General features: G+C 38.9%; 1 protein-coding gene across 2 annotated transcripts in view; it reads right to left on the reverse strand.

Moving 5' to 3' along the window:
- Positions 1–25485, reverse strand: part of PRKG1 (protein kinase cGMP-dependent 1) — an 895613-nt gene that overhangs the window by 240471 nt on the left and 629657 nt on the right. For both annotated transcript variants that reach the window (XM_034775036.1, XM_034775034.1), the window contains exon 5: positions 18461–18524. In XM_034775036.1, coding sequence (XP_034630927.1) covers positions 18461–18524 — 64 coding nt within the window. The remainder of the gene's footprint in view (positions 1–18460; positions 18525–25485) is intronic.

Genomic DNA, 25485 nt, shown 5'->3' on the forward strand with positions numbered 1-25485 from the left:
AATGATACAAAAGAAGCTGAATGAGACCATGACATACAACTACAAGCTTGTCTATAGTGATGCAGGGACAAGAACATAAAGTTCCTGGGCATTTGACAGGTGCCTTAGACAGGCTTAGGAGCATGTTTACTGGTGGGGAATGAGTACACAGCTCTGCTCCTTGATAAAAGAGCTGTGTTTACTGCCAGTTGTACAGTAAACACCAGGAAAAAGAGACACTGTTACTTCATGAGCTGTCCATCCAATGATGGGAAAAGATGGGGTGCTCTTATTTACCTTTAAGGGACAGCAGTAATTGATTACAGTGGTCTAATATTCAAATTTTTGGGAGGTAGAGGACCTGCCTGATAGAATAAACAACAGCTAGGGTGTTTCTTCTGGTTCAGAACCCTTGTTAGCATTTTTGGCACACAAGAATATCCCATTTACAAGGGTGCCAGAACAGTACAGTGCAGGTACTGATGAGACAAAGGACCAAAATCCTGCTATCACTGAGTTGAGACTGTTGCAGCCAGAAGAATGAAGGTACCAAGAGGATATTGCCAACTATCAGATAAAGCAGACACTAGAATATGATAGGTCAGTCAAGAACCTACTTGATCTGAGGAGCCAGCCATTAAAGAGACACACAAGGAGTCGACTAAAAGAGTCAGAAGGGATACAGCAGTACTCAGGTCATACGAGGTGACTATGCAAGAGGAAAAAGTGATCCGAAGAACAGGAGGCACTTACGAGCCAGCAGACAACAGCAAGAGAGATCTTACAGAAATCATCATGGAATGGAGAAACAGAATCATTCAGAGGCCAACCCCAGAGGGAGTGAGGAAACTCCACAGAGAGATAATTTGTTAGACAAAGAGACAGGTGAAAGGAAGACAGAGATAGGTCACTTTTTGTATGGTCACCTATTGACAAGACCAAACTATCTCAAAGACTATGTAACCAGTTGAATCTATGGTAAAGATGAGACTCCAACTCAGCTATGTGCTAGCAACCTCTGATAAAGGGACATGGGCTGGCGGGTGTGTCAATTATTACTATTGTTTTTATTGTTTATGTTAAAATCTTTGTAAAACAGGAAACATTTATCATGATCGGTAGAACTGGAGTCAGTGGGCCCATATTTCCTGGGAGGGGCTATTATTGACAAGGCACCAGCAGAACAGGGAATGTGAGTGGTTAGGTGGAAGCAACTCAGCCATGTGGACAGAGTAGTGCACATGGTTTAATAAAGTTGCACTTGTTCAACTTAGCCTGCATTCAGCTTCAGTGTTAGTGAACAAAATAGATGAGTGGCACTACAATAAATGATAACAAGACATTGTGCTTTCAATCAATCTCATAATATGTCCCTTAGAATTACCAGATGACAAGAAATAGTACATTTCATAGAATCATAGATTTTAAGGTCAGAAGGGACCATTATGATCATCTAGTCCGACCTTCTGCACAACATAGGCCACAGAATCTCACCCACTCATTCCTGTAACAAACCTCTATCTGTATCTGAGCCACTGAAGTCCTCAAATCATGGTTTAAAGACTTCAAGGTGCAGAGAATCCTCCAGCAAGTGACCCATGCCCCATGCTACAGAGGATGGCAAAAAAAAACCAGGGCCTCTGCCAATCTGCCCTGGGGGGAAATTCCTTCCCGACCCCAAATATGGTGATCAGCTAAACCCTGAGCATGTGGGCAAGATTCACCAGCCAGACATCCAGGAAAGAATTCTCTGTAGTAACTCAGATCCCACCCCATCTAACATGCCATCACAAGCCATTGGGCATATTTACCGCTAATAGTCAAAGATCAATTAATTGTCAAAATTAGGCTATCCCATCATACCATCCCCTCCATAAACTTATCAAGCTTAGTCTTGAAGCCAGATATGTCTTTTGCTTCCACTACTCCCCTTGGCAGACATTTAAATGAGGTGACAGAATATCAAGGGGGAAAGAACTGTGGCAGGGTTGTTATTCCACGTGTTCAGTATTTGTGTCCAAGTCTCAAAGTTTTGCCAGTTTAATCTTACACAATCTCAGTTTCAATGCTGCAGTGCCCCATAGAAAACAAGTATGCTGAATAAAGAGAAGACAGTTTTACAGGGTACAAAACAGCTATTTTTTTTCTCATCAAAGCCCTGACAATGTATTATGACCTGGCCCCGTACACCACTCTGTCATCACCAATCTGTTGCAACTGGACCCAACTGGTGGGCCCAATGTGCTTCCAAGCCAATTGGGTCTGGATAGAGTCTAATCGCCGGTTTTAGCTCTGGGACTGTAGGGCTCCCAGATTTCTTGTCTGATCTCTTTTTTTAGCATATGGAGTGCCATTGACCAGCTGCCCAAAGTCAGGATCAGGCTTCCCAAGACCCCCAGTCACTTACTCCCCCAGAGCACCACAGAAACTATGGGCATTCCAGGTGTTTAACCTGTTCAGGACAACATGGCAGCCAATTAAGGAATAAAGGGTTAACCAAGGCACTTCCTCATCACAGAAACTTTACTCTGAGAACATTTGAGAGTTACAGATATTTAAAAATAATAGAGGACACCCTCTCCTGGTCTGGTCTCACCCCTTCTTGTGAGTCTAAGGTTTGTCAGCATTTCAAGTTAGAATGAATCCTGCCCCCACTCTCCTGGAAGTCTACCTTACATGTGATGATGATGAACTCCCCGCTGTCAAGTAGTCTCTGTCTCTGCCATGTCCTTCACTGGGATGCTCCAGTCCCTCTCCCCTAGTCATGCATGCCTCACCTGAGGGCCCTTGTGTAGAATAAAAACTAGCCATCGAGAGTCATTCAAAGTTGATGTCCCTAGACGGAAGTCTTGATAGCTCAAAAACCAGGCATAGTCCTTCAACAAGGTACCTAGCTCCTTTCCTGGGCAGGGCACCATCTCGAAAGCAATGCAGTAAGCTGCCCTCAGGCAAGTTAAGACATGTGCTCAATATATAACACAAACTGGAGTTCATAATTCAGTACAGACTTATCCCACTCTATCGCATCATGAAGCTAGATTTTTTTAGTCTGCATGCTGGAGTTTAAATCTGTGAAAAAAGGACTATGACATTTTCTCTACTGGGATTATTTTATACTCCTCTGAAAATCCTACCCTTATTTCATAGATCAAAGATTTTGGAGTTATTGGTTCACCCATTTATAGTTCCCTCACTGCTGTTTCCCTACAGAAATCTATATGCTTTGCTGAGACAGATCATCCTCAATTTCTAGCTGCAGAATGTGATATTCACTCTTTCAAAAAAAGCAATAAGGTTGTCTCCCTTTTCTCCATCAGTAGTCAAGGAATAAGACATAGCTTGACTTTCTAGCACCTCTATTGTAAATGGCAGTACTCTCCCTTATTGTTCTTCACCCTGCTATTGAATAAGTTAAAATAAACATTCACCCTTATTTGTCTTGGGTTTTCAGATCAGTTTCTGTGTGAGAGACATGCTGCTCCACTCTCTCAAACTCTCCGTCCAAATTATTCAGGCAAGACATTACCTGGTTGAATTCTGTTTCTAGAGCAGTTAGTGATGCTGGGGGAAATCAGACTTTTCACTCAGTTCTCACAGAACAAAACAAGTATATCTGGGTACAGTTTAGGTGACAGATCCCTGAATCAATAACTCAATTACTCACTCAGATTCTCTGTTTTTCATTTCCTCTGTGCTATGGCAGGCATAGTAATCCCAAAAATAATAAATTACTTTTTAAAAAGGAGCTAAGTTAAATTCCATATTCAACTTGTTAATGAATTTTCATTGCAGCAGTGTGTCTTCAATGTTGGTTTTAATTAACAGAATGTGCTAAATTAAAATAAAAGGGGATTATGCTATAATTATGAGATAGTTCAGACTGAATAGTTGAACCATTTTTTCTGACAAAATTCTGTTTTAGTTTGCAAATTGTTTGTGAACAAACTTGGATTTTTCACCTTCCAAGCATATTATTGATGTCCAAATTTCTGTCACCATTCACCATGGTAACAAAGTAAAACAAAACAATAATTGTGGGGTAGACCTGCATGATCAGATCCCCTCAAGTGTCTGCATATCAGTGCTCTAGCTGTGGACCAAGGAATATTTAAAGAAATCTGTCCCTGTGCTGTGCTAAGTAAGAATGGTTCTATTTCTTTAATAGTCATCATTACTCTCAGTGGGAGAAGAGAACGGATGGGAGGAAAGGCTGTGCCAAATGATCCTTTTTAGTCCAATGCAGGCACCAGGGTAAGTTCTAAAATGGGCATCACCAGCACAGTTAAATCACCACACCGTGGCACTTCTGTTACTGCTGCAGCAGCAGCGATCTGCTACAGAGAAAATATCTATTTTCCCTTTCTCCCCCAAATGTCTTCATTTTTTTGTATGCAGTGTAGCTGTAGCTTTGTTGGTGTCTCTCTCTGTTTTTTGTAACATGAGTACATAAGAGTTGAATTCACCTGCATGTTCATATATACGTAAGAACAGAAAATGCCTGAGAAAAGTGGCCCTATTAAATTATCCCCTTTTTTCTTATATATTTTGCATGGGAAAATTGCAGTGAATTTGAATTTCATTAATATTTGCATTCTGCTGTGAAAAAGGAAGCATAATATGCCTAACTTCAAATCAGGTCAGATCAGAATACACTGGAACTGATGCTAACGAGGAGTAAACTGCCGAAGAAACAGGATGTTGTGAAATCAGTCAATTATTCTCAAGTTTTAAGACCAGACGGTACTGATATGATCATCTAGTCTGACCTCCTGCATAATACAGATTGCAGAAATTCATCCAGTAATTTCCTGTATACCGCCCGGTAACCTGTGGTGAACTAGAGCATCTCTCTTTATATACTTCCATGTGCACCGAGGTGGGTGGCTGCTGCTCTGCTACATAGTGCTAACATTTAATTTAGAAGTCTTACCTTAGATGGCTAATAAACTATTTGTACTACCACTTACTACTATATTTTGATTAGTCATAAAAAAATTGGATTCGGACCAAAATGTGTTTTTCCTTGACCATTTGTACAAACAAAACTTAATTTGCAGGAATGTTCATGAAAAGCTATTAACAAAGGAATGCAAACATGGAGAATTGAAATTTGTTTCAAAAATTTGACAAAACGTTTAGGAATAATCTTTCCCACGAATAGCCCAGCTCTAACTATAATCCACAGCTTTTGGCAATAAGAATGCCCATATACTACAGTAACTTTTTTTGAACAAATGCCATATTTTATCTTTTAGAATTAAAATGGAGAAAGCATTTTTGCTGTTGCTGCTTCTAAAAAGACCCTCTCTCCTTATTTATTTGAAATTTCTCTCACATCCATTTTCTCCCTAAGGTTATTATTTAAATATGCTCAAGGCATCATCTTCTGTGCCATGCAGTGATATCAGCGGGTTCTAAATTTAGAAGGTAATTGTGACATGATGCATTGAAGAGCATAGAATTACAGACATCTGATTGCCTGATACCTGAGATTTGACCCCTAGCTTTCACTAAGAAAGAGATTATAGGCAGAGAGAGCGCTAAATATTTGCAAAACCAGGAAATGCTAAGCACAAGTACTATGTATCTTTCTTGTTCTAATCCAGAGGTTCTCATAACACATTTTTTGGTGGCCTCAGAGTGTGGCCACCAACTCTTACTGGTGGCTGCTTTGACCATTTTTCCTAAAATAGTTAATTAACTTTAGGAAAAACAAATAAATACGCACATACACATGTCCAAATCATAGTCATTTATTTATGTAGGGTGTTGTTGTTTTTTTTGCAGACTCAATAATAATAATAATAATAATGTATACTTGTCTCTGTTCTTTACTGGACCTAAACAAAATAGAAACACAAAAATGTTCTTGTCTTTTGTTGTTGTTTCTTAGGCTTTTTTGGTTGCAGGTTTTTTTCTTAATATCGCTTTTCACAGCAGACTTACTAGCTAGCTGGAAGGCAGTGAAAAGTGACATTAACAAACATACAAATATCACTTTTCACAGCAGACTTTCTCAGCCCTGGCAATCTGGGACACAAATAAGCCTTGGCTGTGGAGGTGGGTAGGGAGGCAGTGCTGGCCAGGGGCAATGGGGTGGATGGATAAGGGTCTGGGGCAGTAGTGGGACCAAGGGAAATAAGGGGAGGGGGGTGAGCCCGAAGCCCAGCGGCCAGAGCACAAAGTCCAGTGGCCAGAGCTTGCCACTATGCAGCCAAAGCCCAGAGCTCAGTGGCCAGAGCTTACCACCCCAAGGCTGAAGCTGGAAGGTGAGCCCCACTGCCCCTGTGAAGGTGGAGAACTCACACTGGCTGTCTGCTCCTCCAGCATTTGTGACTCAATAGGGGCGCAGGGCCCAACCTTCCTTGCAGCCCCAGGGGAGGAGCTGCTGCTTTGCCCCCATCCCCCCAACCAGCACCCAGGATGCTGTGGCCACAAGAAAAGCCCCCAGTGGCTGCATGCAGCCACGGTGGCCGCATTTGAGAAATGCTGTTCTAATCTGTGTTCATGTATAATTTTGCCTGGGGGGGAGGAGAGGGGGGACTATATTTAAAAGTTTGTGTGTCAGTTAAACACTGTAATCATGAGAATTTGTGCTATGTATTAATGTTACATAGTACAAGGGCAGGGCAGGAGAAAAGCTTGATACAAAGTGTGTTGAAGTCAATGAAAAGTCTCATGTTTACTTGGATCAGGCTTCTAATTAGGAAACGCTAGGTGAGAATTTTAAGCATTTGACAGGAATATTAAACTGAGTGATGTAATTTTTTTTTCTTAACATTACAGCAAACTATGTCAGTAATTTAGAAGCATAGTTCAGCTTTAATAAACACAACTCACCATGTTTGTTTGATCATTTTCAGATCTTTTCCTGTGTTACTCAGTTCTATCAGCTTTTTGTTTAAAAAGAAGTATTAATTGTTTTGGTGTTTGTTTTTGGTTAACAAGATTTTAAATGAAGCAACTAAAGATAACTATTGTGATCCATGCCTTCAACACCTTGAGATTAGAGTAGTGTGATGCTGTGTACATGGTAAGAACATAAGAATGGCTATATTGGGTCAGACTAATGGTTTATCTAGCCAAGGATCCTGTTTTCCAACAGTGGCCAGGCCAGATTCTTCAGAGGGGATGAACAGAACAGGGCAATTTATCAGGTGATCCATCCTCTGTCATCCAGTCCCAGTTTACAGCAGTCAGAGGTTTAGGGACACACAGAGCATGGGGTTGTGTTCCTGACCATCTTGGTTAATAGTCATTGACAGACCTATCCTCCATGAACTTCTCTAAATCTTCTTTGAACCCAATTATACTTTTGGCGTTCACAACATCCCTGGGAAACTAGTTCCACAGTTTGATCTTGCATTCACTTTCTCCACACTAGTCATGATTTTATAGACCTCTCTCATATCCCAAAGTCTCTTTTCAAAACTGAACAGTCCCAGTCTGTTTAATTTCTCCTCCTAATCATTTTTGTTGCCCTCTCTGGACTTTTTACAATTCTAATATATCTTTGAGATGAGGCAACTAGAACTGCATGCAGTATGCAAGGTGTGGGCGTACCATGGATTTATATAGTGGCATTGTGAAATTTTCTGTCTTCTTATCTATCCCTTTCTTAATGATTCCCAACATTCTGTTCACTTTTTTGACTGCCGTTGCTCATTGAGTGGACATTTTCAGGGAACTATCCCCAATGATTCCAAGATGTCTTTCTTGTGTGGTACCAGCTAATTTAGACCCCATCCTTTTTTATGTACAGTTGGGATTATGTATTACTTTGCATTTATCAACACTGAATTTCATCTGCCATTTTCTTGCCCAGTCACACAATTTAATGAGATCTCTTTGTAACCCTTGGCAGTCAGTTTTGGACTTAACTATCTTGAGTAATTTAGTATCATCTGCAAACTTTGCCACATCATTGTTTACCCCCTTTTCCAGATCATTTATGAATATGTGGAACAGCACTGGTCCGAGTACAAATTTTTTTTGGGGAGACTGCATTTACCTCTCTGCACTGTGAAAACTGATAATGTGTTCCGACCCTTTCTTTCCTATCGCTTAAAGTCATTAATCCATGAGAGGACCTTCCCTCTTATCCCATGACTTCTTACTTTGCTTAAAGGACCTTGTTCACCTGTTATTTGACCCCCCTCAAAAATTCTAATAGATTGGTGATGTGTGGTCTCCCTTTACAAAGGCTGTGTTCACTCTTCCCCAGTATATCATCTTCATATATGTGTCTGATAATTCTGTTCTTTACTATAGTTTTAACCAATTTGCCTGGTACTGAAGTTCAGCCTGTTATTGCCAGGATTGCCTCTGGAGCCTTTTTTAAAAGTCAGTATTTCAGTAGCTGTCCTCCACTCACCAGGGATAGAGGCTGATTTAAATGATAGGTTACATACCACAGTTAGTAGGACTGCAATTTCATATTTTACTTCCTTCATAGCCCTTGGGTGAATACCACCTGATCCTGGGTGACTTATTACTGTTTAATTTATCAATTTATTCCAAAACCTTCTCTATTTACACCTCAAGTCTGGCTCAGTTACTTAGATTTGTCACAGGAGATGGGTCACTCAACAATTGCCCTGTTCCGTTTATTCCCTCTGAAGCTCAGGCGTGGGAATCTCCCTCACATCCTTTGCAAAGAAAACTGATGCAAACAATTAATTTAGCTTTTCTACAACAGCCTTGTCTTCTTTGAGTTCTCATTTATCACCTTGATTGTCTAGTGGCCCCACTGATTATTTGGCAGACTTCCTGCTTCTGATGTACTTAACAAATATGTGCTAATTTTTTGTATTTTGCTAGCTGCTCTTCAAATTCTTTTTTTTTTTTGCCTGCCTAATTATACGTTTACACTAGACTTGCCAGAGTTTATGTTCCCTTCTATTTTCCTCACTAGGATTTGACTTCCAAAATATAAAGGAAGCCTTTTTGTCTCCAATTGCCCTTTTTTTACTCTGTTGTTTAGCTATGGTGGCATCTAAAATTTTTTTTTTGGTTGGGAGGGCGGGGTGAGTATACATTTGTATGAGCCTCTATTGTGGTGTTTATAAAAGCTTCCAAGCAGCTTATAGGCAGTTCCTTTTAATTTCCCCTCAACTAGCTTCCTCAGTTTTGTGTAATTCCCTTTTTGAAATTCAATGCTTCTGGGGTGGGTCTCTTTGGTATTTCCCCCACCCCACAAGGATGTTAAATTTAATTACATTATGTCCCATTGATTATCATTGTTCCACCAAGTTTCTGTGATGCCTATTATATCAATATCCTCATTTAGGCACTCAAGTTCACTCATCTTAGTACTTAGACTTCTAGCATTTGTATGCAGGCACTTTCAATATTAAGTTGTCTCTCTTCATGTAATGTAATTGAATAAGACTGCTTTTCATTTGACTGTTTCTCTTCAGTTCCTACCTGTACTTTATCAACTTCTATCTCTCCTCTTTAGTAGGATATAGACAAACCCTTTTAATAAATCCTCCTCTAAGGGTTGCCTCTGTCTGAACTGTGTGCTCCTCCATACCTGTCAGCTATCCCTCAGCCCTTAGTTTAAGATCTCCTCTATGACCTTTTTAATTTTACATGCCAGCAATCTGGTTCCATTTTGGTTTAGGCAGAGCCCATCTTTTCTATATAAGCTCCTCCTTTTCCAAAAGGTTCCTCAGTTCCTAATAAACCTAAATCCCTCCTCCAAACACCATCATCTCACCCACACACTGAGACCCTGCAGTTCTGCCTATCTTATTGGCACTGTGTATGGAACTGGAAACATGTCAGAGAATGCTACCATAAACTCCTGGACTTAAATCTCTTAACTAGCAGCCTAAATGTGGCCTCCAGGACCTCCATGGTGTTGCATCTTAAAACAGCATGAAAACAGGCTAGTGCAAACTGTGGTGACTCACTTCTTCAATGATATCCATATTCCCTGCTTTGCATGGGCTACCTGTTAAGTTGAAGGTGTTCATTTTGATCTATGAAGTTCTAAGTATCTTGGCGCCTGCCTATTTCATAGAACATAGATATTGCTGCAGTTGAGATCACGCAGGTATCTCAACCAGAACCTTTAACTTTAAGAGAAAGGGAGCTACTGAGACAGCATGCTCTTGGAGGACTCTCAGTTTTGGAACTTACTTTCTTCCTTGTACCAAAAGCCCATATTTGTTGATTACAGTTGATCAAAAACCCTGCAGGCAAGCTTGGGGACATCAGGGACCTGGAACTAAAATTCCCAGGAGGCACCATAATGGCTCTGGCAAACACAGAAATTAATATCAAACTGACCAGAAACAGTGTTTCATTTAGATTTTCCTCATGGTATATGCCATCAAAATCAAGTATTTTCTGGTGGAAAAATCGGATTTTAATGAAATCCCATTTTCCCCAGGAGAAAATGTTTCATTTGAACGTTGTTACCTGTTATACTGTTGACTTTAGGACACTGAGCAGTTGATCTCTTTTCTCACACTTTTGGGGAATGAGGAGTACATTGACGATTTGTGGGTCAAGTGTTTTTTCCCTCCGTTCCTGATTTTTGGGAATTAGCTTTATTTAATTTTCTGTTGTAGTATTACTGTGCTTGTGTATATGACAAAGGCATCTGGAGCCTTGGATAGGTGCTTTTTATATATTTTATAAATCCAAATAATAAATACATTAATAAACTACTACTGAAGCCACAGACTTTCTTTTTCTCTTTATTTACTTGAATCTATTCTTTTTCTTAGAAGAGAGGCTTAATATCTACTTACCTTAGCTCTACAAGTGAATCTGAATGTGGTTACAAAATAAATAAAGGTTCAGGCTTTATTGCTCCTAGGTATTTGTACATTTCTCTCTCTCTCTAATATGAAAAACAAGTGCACTTCTGGTCTTCCTCTCTGCAGGATGCGGTTATCACTGCCAGTGCTTGAGCCCACAGCTATTTTTACTTCAGATACTAATATCACTCAACGCTTCTTGCCTTACCACACGTTTGGTTGATTACACTTCCTAGGCATTGTTCATCAAAATAAGGAAATATGGACACTGTACCACCCCTTTAAAAGGTGTAGAGTGTGCTTTCTGCAGGACAGGTCACCCTCCTTCCTGTCCATTTCTGGTCTTGGTGGAATGATGTTGTCACCAGTAGTGCTTAATAATAATATATGGAGATATCCTATCTCCTAGAACCGGAAGTTATCCTGAAAGGTCATCGAGTGCAGCCCTGTGCTTTCACTAGCAGGACCAAGCACTGATTTTGCCCCAGATGCCTAAGTGGCCCCCTCAAGGATTGAATTCACAACCCTGGGTTTAGCAGGCCAATGCTCAAACCATTGAGCTATCCCTCCCCTCTGGCATAGCCCTTGCATGCAGGGGAATTTAAGGACTGCAGTTATGATTAGATGTTTATGAGCATGCAAAGTGGCAAAGGGTCCTTTACATCCTTCTGTGCTCCCCAATGCATACTCACCTGGTGGCAGGGCACATCTAGCCCATTAATATTTTAACACAAGCCCCACTCGCCTGTGGACAAATACTCTACATAATCTATGTCTACATAATTTATCAAAAGAGCACCCAGTTCTTAACAAAAAAAATGAAATATGACTTCCTCTAAAATTCCATTCATTGATTTATCTCAATCTGAAATTAACAAGAGTCATTCTATTGCCTTCAATATGCTTCATCCTTGTCTTCCCCAGCTGCCTACTACTAAGCATGCTTTCTTCTCCAGAACTCCCTGCCTGTTATCATATTGGCAGGGATCACTAGAAAGCTGTGCTATTTTTTGACAGAAGGCCTTAGCCTTACATTTCTCCTTCTTAAAGTAGATGGAGTGGACAGAAATACCACCTCTGCCCCTTGCTATTTCAGTTAAGTGCACCACTTCTGTGGATTTGTTTTCACTATTAGGTAAAAAAGTGATTTTTTTACAGCCCAATAACTAGTGTGTGATAGTTATCTTACTGTAAAATCCTGGACGAGACAAGGCATCTGTAGTTTTTACTGCAAGATAGCAAGGAGACATGCTGACACTATACCCCATGCCAATGGTTGACCATGCCCTCGCTTACCTCATGGTAAAACTATACTGCCTTGTGTTGATTGGGCATTTACCACCAAAAAGGTGTGTTTTTACCACTGGATATCCTGCCATAAAGACTTAACTACATTTCTCCCAGTTATTAGTCCCTTTATTATCGCTTCCCAGACAACATTAAGTGTTCCTCAGGAAGGGTCAGTTTCCTCCTGCATGTCTCAGGTGGGAAGGGATCCGATCAGTGCTCTTTTTCGTAGCAGAGGTAGTGGCTCATTTTCTTCCTTCCCTGTGTGAATGCTCAGGTCCATTACTATGCAGGGTCCATTTCTTTAGGGATCCCTACTCTATTTGATCAAGCAGGGATGATGTCTATGAATGACAGAAGCCTATGCAGAATGAAAATAATGCCAAATGAAGCACTCCCTCATCGGAGTCAAAGGTGTAAAAGGCCACCACACACCAGTGCAGGATACTGGACATTTGCCATCCTTGTAACTGTACATTGGATTGATGGTTGCTCCTTTTACATTATGCCTTTGCTAACTATGCATTTATTTTAAAATAACTCAAGTAAGAGAGACCCCTAACAAATATGCTAAAATCCTTGTTTTTCCTGGTTACATGAAAAATGGAAGTGGAAGCTTCAGCCTACCAGATAGAGGATCTGAAGCTTGGAGAAAGTAAAGTAGTATTTCTACATAGGTCTGTGATTGTCTTTTCAATACCATAACTGACTGTCCAGCCATGGAGGCTGATCTCTGTTCTGGAGGGGTATTTCTTTCTCAGTAGTAGCTGTAAAACTCTCAGGAGCAGTTACAGATTCTACCAGGTAAGTTGAAGCCAGCCAGACTCATGGAAATAACACTTAGTGATACCAGCTTGAAGGGTGCAGAAGTGGGAGTTTGATCTCTGTCTGATTGCCCCCAATCAGGCAAGGAAAGAATTTTTAAAAGTCTGTGTGACCCAAGGAGTATGGGTCTCTGGGTTGCTCCACAGTTCAGCCAGGAAGTAAAGAAGTATTTGCTGAGTCAAAGTTTCCCACTGCTCTTTCCACCAAAACAAATGAGTATATGAAGCTAAAGTTTTCACTGTCTTCAAGATTGAAGCCCTCCAGGAAATGGGCCTCTACTAAGAGGCTATACAGACCTTTATGATACTAGGACTTCAGTTAACTTGGGTAGTCTCCAGCATGAGGTATATGGGTGTTTGTGGGAGAGAGAGGGTGGAAAGACGGAAAACAGAGATAAGATACTGAGTGGTGGTATGAAGTTGGCTTGCTCCACAACCCAAGAGACCAGAGATAACTTCTGGAAGATAGTTTTACAGGAAGAAAGTGAGATCTTGATGTACCAATCAGTTTTCAAAAACATTTCCCCAGCTTACCATAATATGAGGGATGTTTTAATACCATAAATATTTTGTGAATAGAATTCAAAATGTTGATAGTAGGCAACTCATTTGCAGTTCATCACAGAGTCATTATTTGTTTGCAAAGCACATCAATTGCAGTAAATTGCTATGCATATTATGGCTCTTCAAAGTACTTTCTAACATTTTCAACAGAGCTGATTTAGAGCTCATCACAGATTCCTTTTCTGTTTCCAAATCGCATACATGGTAAAGAATTGCTAGAAGACAAGAACTGGTTATGCATATTATTAAAAGGGAACAGTTTAATACATTTTCTTTTAAAGTTTCCTAAATAGGAAAAATCATCTGTCTTCTTCAAACATTAATTTAAGTGAGGTACTAATTGCATGATGAGGAAAAACTAAGTGATGCCAATTTGTAATATGCTAAGGGAAATAGAAACTATTAAAACAAAGACTTCCTCTAAAAACATAAATCCCTCAACAAAAGGGCGGGGGGGGTGGAAGGGAGTTCCAGTATATTTGCATGCGGTGTTTTAGCTTTATATATTGAAGGACTTTTAAATGTTTATCTTATCTATAGAACAATTGTGAACCATTTCATTTTTCACTGAATTTCCCTCTTTTTGTACATAATTGTTACGGTCAATGAATATTTATAGGAATTGAATATTTATAGTTTCCTTTGGTAAAACAGAGTTTATTTGGAAAGTAGATTTTACATTGGTAGTAGGCAAACACAAGACTATATAGCCACTGTACAAATGTAGGCAGACAACCATATTTACCTATTCTCCTTCCCCCTCCTGTCCAGGCTCTTGACAAATTTGTCACCACTTTTTTTTTTTTTACATCTCTTTAATCTGCCTAGTCAGGTCTATTCCTACTGCTAAAATCTTGTTCAATTTGGAGAGTAGATGGGTAGGAAGAAGTCGTGGGCTGGCATGCCTGTGGAAGCAGAGTTTATATTGTTTGCATAGTCATTCTGGTAGAGTTCTAAAGCCATTGGGTGCCATTTTGTAGGCATAGATCTTGCTGGACATAAGTAAAATTTGAGTGAAAGGTTAAACTGTAAACAAAGGTGGACAGGCCATATGATTTGAGTGAATCTGTAAACAAGGGTGTGACAGACTGTCCTGGAGACAGTATCTCCAGATCTAGTTGAGATAAGTGGGATAATTGATAAACTTGAAATGCAGATAAGGGAAGGACATAAACAACTGGTTCCTACATGATCCATACAATGTCCAAACCAATTAGATTCAAGAAATTCAGATGTTAGTAGTTAGGAAAAATGTATATAAACTGTGTGGTGTGTAACATAATTGGGATTGTGGTATCACCATGAAACTAAACCCCTTACATCTGGTCCTGGCCAGCATGAGCATGGATTTGTTACATGTCTAATAAAGTAACCTGAGTGATGAGCTGGAATTGAACTGAGTTTTTTGGGCTCCCAGAGAACTAGATGAAATGTTCTCCCAGAACTGGATGAGATGTTCTGGATAAGCCAAATGGAAAATCCCAACACATTTCAGACTCAGAATACACTTATGCATCCCATTTGGCATGTACTGGTCATGTTGAAAAGTCAGCCATATGCCTTTTTGATAATATGTACAGCATTTTTCATATATAAAGTATCTATATATTTTATTATTACAGATAAATAACCACCAACTAGAAGATGATATGCACAGCCACGATTCACAAAACAAAACAAAAAAGGTGCAAGACTCATATAAGCCACAGAAACATATTACTCATTGGCAGAGTTAGCATGTTTGGCAAGCCCAAGGAAAAATAACCCAATAAAGTCAGAGACCCGAAAGATCTGCTTCAACACAGACAACTATGACTTAGTTTAAAATAACATAAATCAAACCCTGAAAACATAAAGGTTCTCAGGTTTTGAAATAAATGAAAAAAAAATCAGCTGTGACCAAACACTTTGAAAAATGGTAATAAAAACTTCAGTCTCACACATTTTCAAAAAAATATATGATTATAATCATTTTAACAAGAAACAAAACAACAACAACAACAACAACAACAAAACAGAGCAATTCCTTTGCTCTGTTCTAGCCTCTTTTCATCATTCTAACATCAGAAAAGGGCGGAAAGTTGGTGTGAACCAGCAAGCTAAAATTCTGGTTCTGTGCCTCTTTAGGGAGATGCCAATGGTGTGTTTAGAATGCAGTGTTCTCTGGTAATCCCCAGTTGTTATAATGGCCCTTGGGGGCCACTACCAGTTGGTGCAGTTTGAAGCTTTGAGGCTGCTCTACACGATATTGGGTTAGTAACAGAGCAGAATTGATTTCAGATATAAGGATTATGCCCAGCATTTGTAGTCAAATTCAATCTGTGCAGGTAAAGATAAAATTTACCTAGTTAATATGAATAAATTAGATGACAAAACTACAACAAGATTATTGGGGCTCAAATCTGCTCACATTCAAGTCAATGGGCCTGGTTCTGCTTTCACTCTGGTATAAATCATGAGTGACTGCAGTGATGTTACATTAGTGTGAAACCACTAGAAGACAGAGGAGAATTGAACTCATGTTTTGTTAATTCACATTCAATTTATCTCTGCTAAATAAGTCATTTTAATTTTTCTATCAACTTTAAAGGTGTGGTTATGTTATCATACACGGTCATTTTCTCACTGTCTTCCTAACATTTCCACAATTGCTTTGGATAATGGATAAAAAATGCAGCTCTTTAGTTTCTGGGTTTTAGCTAACGGCTCTTTTAGAAGCTGTTAGAAAAATGTAGTGCACCTGTGCTTCATTATTCACAGATTTTCTTAAGAAGAAACAGTGTATTAAATTGTGACATTAAGAGTGAGATTATTCCCTGGCTCACACTGTGCTAAGTCAGTCACTTTCATTCAATTCTTGTTAGAGTAAAAACTAAGATAAAAATACAATTACTTTGTTAATTCATTTACATAGGTTTGATTTTGTAAAACATTAAGTATATAGCCTTGAAGTAAGTACTACAGGTGATTCTATAGTTTATGAAGAATTTGTTACATGAAAACAAAGAATAACACAGTGAAAAGCAAAAATGTTTTTTCACCACTTAGGAAACGTAAAAATGTCTGTTGGAAACTTCTCTAATGGATCATCTAGTACAGACTAGATGTGATTAACTTCCAGTTACCTTGATAGAGGAATGTACAGTCTAGCCTTAAATAATTGGCTCCATGCAGGTATTGGTTACACAGGGCAAACCACTTTAAAAAGAAAAAGATATATTTTCCTACCAAAGCACTAACATCATTTCCATTAATGTTATGCAACTTGTGTTTCTTTTATGTTTTCCAATTAGGATTCAGCTTATTTCTATACTTCACCCTTTTTCTTGATAGCTATTTTCTTATAGCACAAGAGATCAACATAAAACTAAAGATCCAAATCTTGCTAGTTTTACTCATATATGCAAGATTAACAGAAGTAATCCTAGATAGACATTCCCAGGGATACTTACTTTTATATTTTTGTGTCTCATTTGTTCATCATGTTGTTTTTTCTGACAGCTAATGTATAGCTAGAATCATTTCCATTTAAAATTGAAGTATAGAGTTTAATATTGTTAAAATGATACAAATAAATTAAACTATTTCCAATTAAGCATGTTTTTTGATATACTCAGATTTAATTTGGCACAGGTTTATTTATAACGTTCTGAATTATTATGGTTATTTTTCAAAATACTACAAACATTTCTCTGGCAGCAGCACAGGAAATAAAAAGGTCCCATGAGTACTTTATTGTGCTGCTTGACAAATCTATGCTTTGCTTAGATTTCTAATAAAAACAGAGGTTGCAGAATTTTCTCACATATTAAATAAAAGAAATCAAAGGAAAAGCAACAACATATTAATGGAGGTTGCAGAACTAAAAAGAAGTTAACAAAATTAGCTTTTTCATAAATATTTAAGTATTATGCCTTCATTCTTTTGCTACATGGCTATAAGTTTCACAACTTCACCAACAAAACCAAACACATTTAAAGCATATGGGTTAAATTTGTAATGAGTCTCATTAATTGTGCCTGTAATATTCAGAAGTGCATTCTGATGTGCAAAATGGGCAGTTAAGTAGGCAAATACAAACTATGCGATATGCAATGCAATTATTTTAAATTAATTTTGTGAGAGCAAACAGGAACCCCAAAATGCTGCAAGTCCTGTTGAGGAGACTCATTAAAAGCATGTCACTAAATATATCAAACTTATTGCTAGATTTTATACAAAGACTAACTCAAAATATATTTTGTGTGGCACATGTACAAAGCAGAAGGAAAGTGCAAACAAATTCATAAGCCAAGAGAGTATTGAAATGGCCTGATTCCTAGAATGTACTAACTGCTGTGGGAGTTGAAAACATTCAACAACTTGCAGGCTAAGGCCCTAAATTAGCAAAGAAACTTCCAAGATCAGTTTCCTAAATGCTAAGTGATCTCCCTCTCAGACTAAATGAGTCAAATCTGTATGCTGAGCCTGACTTAGGCTACTGGCCCCTGGTGGTGGAAAGTCTGCCAGAGAATGGGAGCAGTGGAGCAGGCTGACCACAATCCCCACTCCACTGGAGAGGGCCAGAGTCAGGTAGCACAGACCAGAAAGATGTGAAGGGGGTAGTGATAAAATCCTGGCTTCACTGAAGTTAGTAGCAAAAATCCTATAGGTTTCAGCAGAGTCAGGATTTCATCTAGGAAAAACATTAATTCGGTATAGCTCCTGGGCAGACCCTCCCAGCAGGGCATTTGTTATATCTGGACACGTCTGCCCTACCCTGCTGTAATTTCAACAGGAGAGCAACAGATGTACTGTTACCACCCTCCTCCAAGGCTGATATTGTCCTCCAGTGAATGCAGAAAGATGCAAGTTTCACTATCTGCACCTTCAGGGTTTAATCAAGTTCACTATGTCTAAATAATGGAACAGATAACCACGATCTGGAACAAAACTGTGAGGCTGTGAGTTCTGAAGAGAGCCTAGAAGATTTTCTTACAAGAGGACCTATAGCCCATGGACCTCATACTATCCCCAAGAATTAAAATCACTTACCTCTTCTAGGACATCAGCAAGCTTACTGAGTATCTCTTCAGGAAGACTCTGGAATGTTGGAACACTGTAATATAAAATGGAAAAGAACTATTATTTAATTAATAAAGTTAGTTTATTTCATAAAGTCAGTTAATCAACAAGGTTCCACAAGTGCCAAACTACTCTATTATTTGTAATCAATATGGACTCAATCTTGTCCTGTAGTTCCTAACATCAAGAACAGAATACCAATTTTAGCTTGATAAGCATAACTCTTCAGGATTGATCATCATAAAAGCAGCATACACAGTGAATTCTTATTTCTCTCTGTCTCCTTGGTGTAATTTAGGCATTCAATGGTTACAGGACAGTAAGCTACATGGAATAAACATTTTGAAGCTAGGCCTTTCCTGTATAAGGTGAAATGTGAATATCCTCTGAAAAATTCATCTTGGGAATCAGCTAAATGAAACTATGCTACAAACTCTTCCGAGTGGCTTGTCTCCTTGACTGCCCCTGCTCTCACTTTCTTCTAAGTGCAGTTCCTATGCACACTTGAGCGAGCCACAACACCTGGGCCAAAGTTTTCAAACACAAGAATTAAATGTATGCTCCTAAATCTGAATTTTGGTTCCTAAATAATTAGGTTGATTTTTAAAATTGCTGATCACCCAGCAGCTCCCAATTCACATCAATGAGAGCTAACACATGCTCCAAACTTTTGAAAATTAGCCCATTTATTTAGGAGCCAAAATCAGGATATAGGAGACTAATGTTAAGATCTTATTTATGTAAATCTTGGCTCTGATTGCCGAGCAGGAGTAAACAAAAACATTAAAAAGGTGGCTCATTCCCACTACCATTTGTAATCCCTGGGTCCCTGGTCGTGACCTGTCTCTGCTCCCATCACACTATTTTTCCTTCATGTGAATCATGTTCATTTCAGAGTGAGCACAGAGATGTGTCCACATTGGGATTATGTTTTAAATTATCTTTTAAACCACTTGAAATAAATTTCATATGATGTTTTTAAAGTGATACAATTTAAACCCTCCCCCACCCTGCTCTTCATTAACTTTGATTAACAGGATTTTCCAATGCTATTTTAGATTGAAATGTTAACACCATTGTAAAGCTTCGCTGATAAATACATTATTCTTTGAATTAAATGGCAATTTAAAATATTTTTATAATCATACTAATTGACATATTAGTCTTCTATGTTCTCTTCATTTTAACAATATTTGTACTAGAGAGGGCTAGTAGATGCAGTAAATTATGGATAAAATTCATCCTTTGAAAAGGGCCTGCCCAAGGCCAATCATTTACATTCTACTTTAGCTGTCAGAACAGAATGTAGGTGGGAGATGAGCAGAGTATAGGCTTTGGGTGGGCCCTCTATACAGGGTAAATTGTACCCTAAATGAATTAGTCATTTTTGCCTCTGTAGATGTGGGTTCAGGCTTTTTTTAGATCACAGAAATAGAATTTTTTCATAGTGTAGAGAGCCAACAGAAGGCCCTCTGCATCACAGAAACCCTCCACAAGGACTGTGCTGGGGGTTTGCTGGTAGGATAGCCACACATGGGTGTCCGTCCACCGACATGAGGCACAGATCATTTCCTGGCAGCCCCATATAGTCCAGTGTGGAAAGTCAAGGGGTAACCCAGAGACGGCCCAGGGAGGGACCAAAGATCCCTAAGTCCCAGTTCCAATTATACTTGTTTTGAGTACCATAGCCACAGATTGTAGCCCACATTAGCAACCTAATGCTAGGGAGGGGTGAAAGAGGCAGTTCTTGTTGCACATCAAAGTAGTTAAAGGTACTCAGCACCTCACAGAATTGGGCTCCTGTGAGTCCTCAGTCCTGCAAGGGAGTGAAGCATCCGTAATTCCCATGACTGTTTATGGGAGTTGTGGCTGCTAAATACTCCTAGGATAAATCTCCAAATTAACAGAAGATTAACACTATTTATGGTAGTTTATAATATGCTCCATACCAAATAGTGACAGCATCATATATATTGGGGCCAAATCTCCTTCTCATGTGAAACTCCCAATGAACATTTTTGAGCACGTGTTTACCAGAATTTGTCCCTTTATGAGCTTAAAATTAATTTGTTCTATGACATGGTTTATAGTAAGTTCTTAAAGTAGACAGAAGCAGTCATTATTTATTAAATATTAGTAATAAGTATAAATTAACTGTGTATTATTAATTACTAATTGAGGCACAACTGGCCACTGATTAAATCATGAGATAAATAACATGTACAACTGGTACTTGTTCCAAAGCCTACTGAAATCAATGAGAATCGTTCCATTGAATTCAATGGGCTTTGGATCACTTAGAAACTGAGAGCAATTTCCAAAGGCTTTAGCGAAAAGCTAAATATATAAATCCCATCCAATCTATAAAAATAATGATGCAAAAGTGGTCAGAGTAATTAAGTTATTACTGTTCCAGTAATAAATACATTTTAAAAACTCTTAAATTTGTCAAGATGTAAGTCCAAGCTTCTGACATTCACAGTATTTTTTCTGCAAAACACTGTTTCTAATGGAGGTACACTGCTGCTACTATACTGTGGACCAAAGTAAAGAGATGGGCCAGAAATTATGTGTTGCCTTGATCTCCATGTATTACACACATTCATTATTCCAGCTTTACCATTCTCACAAGAAGCATCAGAAAGAATGAACTGATAGTGTAATATTTCCTACAAAAGATAGCTGTCCAAAATTTTGCACTGTAAAACTCCACCTAAATCAGAATTAGGGCAGAATTTAGCATGCCACATTTTTAATGAAAGTAATTTCCCTTTTAGGACACAGAACTATGCTACAATGAAGGTAATAAATCCATTACAGTCTAAGTTGTAGAGAAAAGACCTTTATGAAGCCTGTTCCTTAAGCAAGTAAGAAAAATGGCTTTGTGTATGTTGTATCAGACAAACAATCTGAATAAACTAAATAGTCCTATTGTCAAAAGCGTAGGGCATGGCTACACTTGCAGATGTAGAGCGCTGTGAGTTAAACCCGCCTTCGGAGAGCGCAGTAAGGAAAGCGCTGCAGTCTGTCCACACTGACAGCTTCAAGCACACTGGCGTGGCCACATTTCTGGCATTGGAAGCGGTGCATTATGGGCAGCTACTCCTGCATGCAAGTGACTACAATGTGCTTTTCAAATGGGGAGGTGGGGTGGAGTGTGACAGGGAGTGTGTTGTGTGTATGGGGGGAAAGAAAGAGTGGGTTTTTGGGGTGCTGAGTGTGTCAGCATGCTGTCTTGTAAGTTCAGATCTCCCTCCCCCTCACCTCTCTCTCACTCACTCAAAGCAAACAGTAAATGTTTGCTTTTTCTCGGAGCTGATAAGCAGCTGGCCTCTCTGAAATGGAGCTTTGAAAGGGCATTTCCACATTCCTGCAGCCGATTTCACAATAATAACAAGAGTGGTCACTTGACTTAAGGCGATTATGGGATGTTTTCAGAGGCTGATCATAGCGCAGTAACGCAACACCTCATTCACACTGGCATTGTGGCACTCCAGCGGGGGCGCAGCAAACGTTATTCCACTCGCCGAAGTGGAGTACCAGCAGCGTCGTAGCTGTGGAGTCAGAGCGCTCTACGTGCCTTGCCAGTGTGGACGGGGAGTGAGCTAAGGCACCCAGGGCTGCTTTATTGCGCTGTAACTTGCAAGTGTAGCCAAGGCCTTAGGGTACTTAAACAAATTAAGTTCACAACAGAAAAGGGTGAAGGAAGGACGAAAATGTTTAAAGCTTTTTCGTTGCAATGGAGCAGATAATTAGACAATTAGAAATGTTGACAAAGCACAAGTCCCAAATTAATTATATCCCAGAATTACAAAATTAATATCTTAGTAAACAGAAAGCCTTTAGAAAGGATTTATGATAGCTCAGAAAGGACCAGGGCACTTCTAAATGACTGTAGGGTGGCAATACAGTTAGCTTGTATTTACATTGTGGAAGATGCTCAGATACCACAATGATTGACAAACTTATAAAAACTTAGAAAGAATATATTTATGAAACAGGATAGAAAAAACAATTATTGATCTGTGAGCCTGATTTTATGAGGCTGGCAATGTGAGATGATGATACACTGATAAGGAACAAGATTATGAAGGCGAATAAGATTATGCAATGTGCAACATTATAAATGTATAACTCAGTATTGGATAATTAACTTGATACATAAGAAATCATGAATAACTCTTCCATTGATATTATCAAATTGATAGATCAGGAAAAAAAATAGATATAGTTGGATTTCAGGAACATTTTTGATACTATATTACCGGTATACTACAGATTTACTTACAAAGACCAATATTTTCAAGTATGAGCACCCTCAATTAGGCACCTGAACCCATATTTAGTCAACCATGTTTGAAAATTTTAGCTAAACTCTAAAAGAATAATATAGGCGAGGACTATGGCATTAGCAAAGAGATAAGAAAAAAGTGGTCATGAAGAGAAAGATATATAGTAGAAAGATAATAACTGGGTTTGATACAAGGCTTAATATTAATATTAATATTTTCTAACTTTTTACATATGTTTTTAGAAGGCTGCAAGTAGAAAAAAACCTTATTTTTGTTGATTTCTTAAAATTGGAGAAGGCAAAGTCTGAAAATATGTAAAACAGAATAAACATTATTCTGGATGTAATGTTAATTTATAAAGAAAGATCTGTTATCTTCAGAAAAAAAAGATTAGAATGCAAGCTCATAAAGTAAGATCTTAAATGGAAAGGCATCAGTTCATGCTAACTAGGGGAATGGCACCTAGTTGAGGTCACTAAATTTAACACACTTGCAGAACCTAATCACAACCTCTTTCACTTGCCTGTTTTCTGTAGATATTCTCCCCACAGAGCAGGAGAAATTTGATATCCCTCTCCTTTCCCCCTTCCCTCCAGTGTCTAAGAAGCTTTTGAAAGCCAGGGATCTTCTGGACCAGCTATCTAGAAACAAATGGTACTGATTCTCCTTGGTCTCCAGAGATGGGTTTCTGAACCACAAGGTTCTTCTTGGCCAGCCATGTAGAAGCAAATGGACTCTCACCTCCCACCTCATGGACTCCTCCAGCAGGCTGTCTCATCATTATAGCAGATTGGCAATGCTCATTCAGGTACATTCATGTTTTCCCCTGAACTATTTACCGTGAACACTATTTTTTCCAGTTGACTTAGGTTATATCACAGTTTATCAACATCTATATTATTGCCTAGGTATTTCTTGTACTAAAAGTAGGAAATACTGCAGGTATTGAGATGGTGCTACATAAGGCAAAGTTGGAATGCTCTTAGAGGTACTCACTCTATCTGTCCCTAATGAATGCTAATACTTGATTAGGCTGATCCTTCATTACTTGCATACCCCAAAATCTAATGGAAATCATTGTTCAGAGAACGGAGATGGGACCCCTGCATAGTAACTAATTTTCAGACTAGTGGTTAAGAACTGGAGGAGTGAAGTTGTACATAACCAGTTCAGAGGCGATTTCAAAAAGTATGCAGCTAACTAATAAAGACAGCAAAAGAAGTGGTTATCAATTCAAACATATCCATAGCAAAGTTTGTAACAGAGCTACTAATTCCGTTTTTATGTTAAGATCATCAGTTTTAATTTCCTGGATTTTTAATTAAAACTGTGCTGACTTGCATAGTTTTTACCTATTCCTCATTGTTTATATGCCAAGCCCTGTAGTCAAAGATATTTATAGAAAATCTTTTATACATCTTGTATAGGGTTTTTGGATAAGAGACTTCGTTCAATCCCAGATCCAGATTCTCAGATGCTGAGCACGCACCGCTTTCTTTGGCATCAGTTGTAGAAGTGAGAGCACAGCACTTTTGAAAATCCATCCCCTAGTGTCAGCTCTACATGACATCAGGTTACAATGCACATGACCATTATAGGCATTAATAACTGGGGATAGATATTGTTGCAGAGCCGACACTAGCAGACCTGGTGGATTGTTGACGCTTGAATATAAAATTCTGCTTGGGTACTTCAGTTCTGAACCATGGTAGAAAACCATAGCATGCAACATAAATGACCTTCCTGAAAAACCTGACACCAATTCCAATTAATAGATGCCTTTAAGCTAAACATTTAAAGGCAGTGGTGGTGTGTGATTAAGAGTTACATTTACAAAATGCCAACTGAGTCTGGGAAGCTAAGCAGGAGGAGCTGCAGCTTTTTATTCAGAAATGTCAGCATATGAAATGTTGGCACTGACAAGATGTTACACCTCTGTATGTATTTCTACCTGGTTAGTTTTTTCATCATTCAAGACAGGAATTTGAAGGAAGGAAATGGACTTTTAACAAAAAATGCCAATAAACCTTGGTCTTTTCCCAATGTGCAGATTATGCTAAACTTTGTCAAAATGATGACTGAATTAATAGAATAGACAGCAATTGTTGCCATTATTGAAGCTATGACGAACACCAGTATTTAAATTCCTTTAGTCTTCTTGACCAAATGATTTTAGGTTTTAAGTCTGGGTATGCACAGAGAACTGAATTGGTTGTGTTGGCTGATAATTTCCTCCTAGTGGTGAATGAAGTTCAAATGTCCATGAAGACATTTTGGTCCATCTGCTGTCTTCAGAACCATTTACCACAACGTGTTGTTTGATTGCCAATACACCCTGCAGGGTAGATGGCTTCTCCATTAGCTGATCTTTTCTTTTTGAAAGATCCCAGGAGTAGTACCGTGCTACTATTCATCAGCTCTGAGGGTTTTTTAATATAGCATTCAAAGGGTTTCTATTCTTTGTCCCCACCCGTTCAACACATCTGTACAAAGAAATCTTGGATTAGTGCTGCGATGCAACACAACAGGCTGAGGACATGCTTGTAGATTGAGGAACAAACAAGAAAAAACAGAGAAGGCTATTTTGGCTCCCTGTTTGTGACCTGGGTTAGGATGACCAGATGTCCTGATTTTATAGGGACAGTCCCAATTTTTGGGTCTTTTTCTTAAATAGGCTCCTATTTCCCCCCCCCCCATCCCGAT

This window comes from Trachemys scripta, chromosome 7 (assembly GCF_013100865.1).
Source record: "Trachemys scripta elegans isolate TJP31775 chromosome 7, CAS_Tse_1.0, whole genome shotgun sequence".
NCBI lineage: Eukaryota > Metazoa > Chordata > Testudines > Emydidae > Trachemys > Trachemys scripta.